Source organism: Culex quinquefasciatus, chromosome 3, assembly GCF_015732765.1.
Source record: "Culex quinquefasciatus strain JHB chromosome 3, VPISU_Cqui_1.0_pri_paternal, whole genome shotgun sequence".
Classification (NCBI taxonomy): Eukaryota; Metazoa; Arthropoda; class Insecta; order Diptera; family Culicidae; genus Culex; species Culex quinquefasciatus.
The window spans coordinates 165,395,668-165,401,667 of record NC_051863.1 but is presented as its reverse complement, the minus strand read 5'-3'; the positions used below and the strand labels follow the sequence as shown (position 1 = coordinate 165,401,667).

General features: G+C 38.5%; 1 protein-coding gene across 9 annotated transcripts in view; it reads right to left on the bottom strand.

Annotated features, from left to right (window-relative positions):
- Positions 1 to 823: 823 nt before the first annotated feature.
- Positions 824 to 6,000, bottom strand: part of LOC6054536 (four and a half LIM domains protein 2) — a 278,680-nt gene continuing 273,503 nt past the window's right edge. For all 9 annotated transcript variants that reach the window (XM_038262090.1, XM_038262089.1, XM_038262091.1 and 6 more), the window contains 3 exons: positions 3,057 to 3,226; positions 2,802 to 2,988; positions 824 to 2,681 (listed from right to left, as the gene is read on the bottom strand). In XM_038262090.1, coding sequence (XP_038118018.1) covers positions 2,524 to 2,681; positions 2,802 to 2,988; positions 3,057 to 3,226 — 515 coding nt within the window. In that variant the 3' untranslated portion in view covers positions 824 to 2,523. The remainder of the gene's footprint in view (positions 2,682 to 2,801; positions 2,989 to 3,056; positions 3,227 to 6,000) is intronic.

The following is a 6,000-nucleotide window of genomic DNA, read 5'->3' as shown; positions in this document are numbered from 1 at the left end:
AGGTCATTCAATTACACATTCAATTAATGCTAATTAAAAGCGTTTTTATCTGAAATCGAGTGATAAATAGCTCAATAAGAAGTGAGCAAGCAAGTTTCTATCAAAAGTTTTGCAAAATGTTTTTTAAATAGTGAAAATCGGCAAATTGGATGTAGTCAGGAGCGAGTACTTAACCTGCTAAACATACGAGAATTTCCCCAAATTATATGTACGATTAATTGACAGAACTTCTTCCATTTTTTTTTTTCAAAATTTAGCCCTTTCACACCTATTATTGCACCAGTGCTTCATAATTATTTTAAATCAAATTGTAATTTCTTGAATAGTAGGTATTGAACGAATTATTCTTGCAGAAACCTATTCGAAATATTTAATGACACTACATAATTCAATTTTCATTTCATTTGATCATGGTAAACAAAAACGAAAACAATCTCAATTTTGTTTAAAGTTTTTTTTCATTCAGCTAGATCTATTTCCAGATGCTTCTACAATTAATGTTCAATCAAATTTATTTTTATTTTAAATTTTCTGATCAATTTATTAAATATTTTCTAAAAGACCAAATTTCCCGGGAAACGGTAAATATTTTTTACGGGAAATCCTGGGATTTTTTTTCCCGGGACGGGAAATTGATCGCTCTATTTTTTTCAAAGCAATTCATGTTTTGGTTTAACTATATTGTTTTATAATAGTTTTTCATCCTTTCAAATATTTTTCAAGACTTATCTTAATATTTATTTTTATAAGGTTAATATTTTCATCTAAAATTTGGAGAGTTTTTCCTTGGAGTTCTTCTTGAAATAAAATTAGGCCAACACAAACACTGGAGAGATAATTTATTTATTCAAAAAATCCGACTACTACTAATAATAGATTAAGTATAACAAAGAGGGGGAGTGAAAAATGATTAGCATTCTGGTTTTTGTTTCCTTCTATTTATTTTGATATAATGTGCCACTGTGTATGTATTCTCGTGAAGTGTTTGTGTGTGTGTATGTATAAACGTACGTCGCGCGTAAATCTGCATCTCCTCGCTAATAATTACATAATTTAGTACAGTAAATGTGGTTCCTCTCTTTTTTGTGTTTGCTTCCATCTCTTCTCTCAAGGCTTTCATGCTTCTACGCTATCATAAAATATAGTAAAAATGGTAATCAAATTGTTAATTCAATAAATAATCGTTTTAAACTTTAGCGCGAAAATATTTTTCTCGTTAGACGATACTGCTGCGAAAGGGTATTAATTTATAGTAGACAGAAGAGAAACCTAGAATTTCACCTTAATATGATTCTACCGCGTACCTTCTTCTTCTCATGCGTTCCGCTTTAGCGTGTGTGTGTATAGGATTATCTTTAGTAGCTTTTTTTTTTAAATTTTATTAGCTTTGATAGATTTCTAGTTTCTTTTTATTAACTTTTTCTTTAAATACAATTTGCTTCGTTACTTCGACCGCCTAAGTTATAATATAGGTAATAATTGATGTTTTCTTTATGTTTTTTTTTCTTTTCGTTTACAGTGAACAACATGTAACATAAAGAGGGAGGAGACAAGCGTTCTTGTTTTTAAAGTTAAACGTGTTCAAGGGTCTGTATGTGTTTGTGTGTTTTTGTCTGTATTTCGTTTATTAAAGCTCACCATTCTACATAAATACTTTAATTGTTTCTTTTCTTAATTTTTATTATTTTTAAAAGCGATAAAACTAGGACAACAATCATTTAAAATTTGTCACATTTCTCGTTTGTGTGTGTGTGTGTTTGCGTTTTTTTGTATGTATGTTCGTGTGTTTGATTCCTTAATTTGTTCATAGTAGAAGGCAACTTTTGTGAATATAGGCCGTCCCCGCTAATCTCGCATGTGTGAGTGTATGGTCGTGTTTGTTTTGCTGCTCCGGTTGCTTTCGTTTTAGCGTGTAACAAAGCATTGGTATGTGAGTCATTAGTTAGGGTGTTTAGAAAAAGCCGATTCTTAATAAAAAACCATAAAATATAAATATATACTTTCACAGCGTAATTGTTTTGCATGCATGGCTGATAAATATGTGCCCGCGATATTTTTGTTTTTCCCTATAACAAAATGTGTTTAAATACATGTTTTCTCTTTCGGGTGATTTTTTTAAAAACACTTTTACCATGGCAATAACTAACATTTCCATCATAGAAGTACGGGAGAGGGAATAGCTCAAGCCAAAAATCAAAAATCTTGAATACCATCTGACGTATACCTAAATGTAAATAAATAAACGCGTTCGTTTAGGGTGAAAACAAGGACGCCATTTTGAAAAACTCTTCGTTCTAGCGCAAGATGGCCGCCTGTTTGACACTTGTTATGTACGACTCTGTGTAAGGCTTCGTCTTCTTCTTGTTCTACGTCGTTTGTGAATTGGTTTTTTGCTTCTAGTTCAATTCCTAACACGCATATTTTAGAATATCATTTTGCTGTTGTTGTTCGTTGTGTTTTTTTTTGTTAGGCGGTGTTTTGTTTTGATTTGTTGTTTTTGTTTTGCGTCCCCACATTTACAATTTACATCAGTTTCTGCTTGGCGCACTCCGGACAGATGACGTCCTGCTCGTCGGTGATGAAACCGCGTCCGACCAGCGACGTCTTGCAGATCGCGCAGATGAAGCAATCGTTGTGCCAGTGGCGGTCCTCGAACGAGATGAAACGGGTACCACCGATTCCTGGTTCGGGAAAAAAGAGGGCAACACGTTAGCATAACCTCACACTTTTTGACAGTTCAGTAGGGCGAGGGGTAGGACACTACCGAAATGGGCTCAAAATGGTCAAAATGGCAGACTCACCGGTAATTGGCTTGACACAGGAGGTGCATCTCTTGGCGAACAGCTCCCCGAAGCACTCGGCACAGTACGGCTTCTCGTCGCGGCTGGTGAAGCGCTGGCCGGCCAGCGACACCGTGCAGTGGGTGCACGTGAAGCACTCACGGTGCCACGGTTCGTTCTTGTAGGTCACACCGCCGCTGGTGATGATCTGCGAGAAAGGCGTCAAACGGTTACAAATCGGCGTCTATTTTGGTCTAGCGGGCTGCTTCAGCTTACCTTTTTGCACTTGATGCAACGGGTCGCGTACTTCTCCTCGTAGCAGCCAGCACAGTAGATCTCCTGCTCGCGCGGGATGAACGACTTGGTGCCGATGGCCGTTTTGCAGACGCAGCAGCAGAAGCACTTCTCGTGCCACTGTCTGGTCTTGTACTCCATCTTCTTGGTTCCTGGAAGAAGGTGTGGAGATAAAAAAGTGAGGTTAGAATCGCTCAAGATGATTTTTTGATGTCACTTGTCAGGACGCTGTCTAGTAAAATATTTGCAGAGATTTACAAAAAAAAGTTTGTTTATTTATAATATTTTAATAAAAATCTATAATTCTCAATTTATTGAAAGTGGCTTGCCCCTTGTTAATCATTTTGATTAATAACTACTCAGATTTTAAATAATTTGAAGTAATTTGTTTAACTTATGTTTGAGTGAATTAAATGGCTATGTTGATATTTTTTAGCATAAATTATATTTTTTTTTGCTGGAAAGATGATGTGTGGAAAAAATCCTTTAGACGAGTTGTATTGAATGATCGTGTAAGGTAGAGTCAGTGAGTAATTATTACCCAATTTCATTTTTTGGAGTGTAAACAAAACAAATCAATTCCAACTTCAGCTGTTGAAAATTGATATTCCAGATTTGGTAGAATACAATTTAGATTTGAGTAAATTTTATCCTTTATTATTGACTTTTTCTCGGATTTTTTTTTATTTATGTTTTGTTCTTTGAAATTTGAATTATTATGATTTGCATGTTTTACAAAATTTGAGTAAATTTGCTTTGTTCCGATTGACAACATTCAAATAATAAACATTTTAACCAAAGAGTATTTCACTTCTGTCTGTTTATAATAAATAATTGATGTAGGTACATTAAAAGTGGCATGTTCTATCAAGATGCTCTTTCAATTTGATCCAATTGCCAAGGATGCCACTACTAATTGCACCTTAACGCAGCTTTAGAACGCAATTTTAGGTTATCTAACAATGTGTCCATAAAAGCAGTTCATTGCGATGCCCCGCCACTATAACTGGCCCAAGTCCATAAAACGACGATTAAAATCTCACATCCATCAACGCTGCAGCTTCCAACAACCCAACGGGGCAGGCAGGGAACGCTCTAAACCAAAACGCCTACGCCACTGGTCACGACCTCCGTAACGCAACGCCACCAGCTCGCCCGTAACGCCCAACGAATACGACTTATTAACGACCGTGCAATCAATCCCGCCGTTTTTCGCTCTCTAATGAGTATAAGTGAGCAAAATTTACATTTTAAATTGAGTCAGTCTGATGACAAAAGGTCAGCCTCCCCCGTTCCTCACAACGCTCCTGTGCCCAAAATCCAAAGGGGGTAACGTCGTAACGCGCCCACGGCCTAATCTGCCAAATTAAAATCTTCGTCTGCGCGAAACCAGGTTAAGCTTCGGCGATTATTTCGCCAAAACAAATTCGTTTCTGACTCACTTTAATTATCGTGTCGCGATTCGCTGCCGAATTGAATCGATCCCGCGAAACGTGTACTGTTTGTTTTTTTTTTTTGCTGCGTCGGGGCCGCACGTTTTTGTTGACGTTAGTCGCGAGATGGCGGCGGTTGAGAAAAAAAAAACGAGTGAGGTTAGGTTTATCTAGCTTGTTTGATCTGATTTATCCGCCCACGATGATTGCAATTTTATGCGAACGCGTGGAAGCGACAATTTCGATGCAATGGAGTTGAATTGCAGCTTTTGATTTGTTTGTGGAAGGGGGCAGATCGGATCGGTTTACTTTTCCGTGCGAGCTGTCAAGTTGACGTGTGTAGAGATAACGAAGCGACGCGGTTCCGCGTGGAAGTGGCTTTAGAGGGAAGCTGACATTAATACTAAGTGGGTGAATAGTTCAAGTGAACCAGACAAAAACAGATTTGACAGCTGCATACTACACCCTTATCTAAAATTACTCAGTTTTCGTTTCAAAACTGAGGTCAAACGTCAGATTTTGGTGATAACTCAGGTTTGAGTATATTTCAATCAGTTTTCGTAAAACTCTGAGTGAAATCTACTCAAATCTAAAGTTTAGCTTCAAAACACATTCCTGTGTGATTTTGGATATGCATGTTTTAAATAAATTCATCAAATCTTTTTAAACGTGTACTTAGCTGTCATGTGACAGTGTTGCCAATATTGCAATGCATTTTCAAAGGATGAAAATATTATAATTTTAATTTATGCTCGACACTGCACTCCACGTGCAGTGCGGCCAGCATCTACATCACGTTGATTAATGGCGCATAATGGTGCACCGTCTGGGCACCGGTTCGCCATGAACCGCGATTACTTTCTCGGATCATTTCGCCGCCGGTAGGCCGCGCTGAGGTACTAAACTATGAATAATTCCCCTCATCAAAGTCGCGACTGGTTTTGCACAGTGCTGCCCGAACTTTTGCGCGTGGTCATAAACATTGCGCCTGACACCCACGCGCACCTGGTCAGAAGCAAAAAAGTGAAAACATCTCGCCTTCTAGGGTCACCGTGCGCGACGTGGTCATAAATCCATCATGGTGGTCATGGCCTCCTGGGTCGTCAGCTGATTAGCGGTAAAAATTTCCGGAAATTAATCAAACTCTTCGACACCGCTCGAAAAAAAGAGGTGACTTTATTCAAATCGTAACTTGGCACCCTTTGCGCCAGACCTAACCTCAAAAGGGGCGGACAAATTCCAAGCCTTGTACGGTAGTTTCGCGCCACCAAACGGCCGCGCGGGTCTAGATCTTCTCTAGGAATGATTCATCCGCGACACGCTCCGGCGAGGAATTTGCGCGCGCGTTGGCCGGAATATAATTTAGTACGGCAATAAAAATAATAACTCCATAGGACCGGTTAGCGTACTGGCAGCATGCTTTGCGCCGAGCGCGCACTTTATTCCCATTTTTGTGCATGTTTTGGATGGGATGTTCTGATCATCGGAAGCCG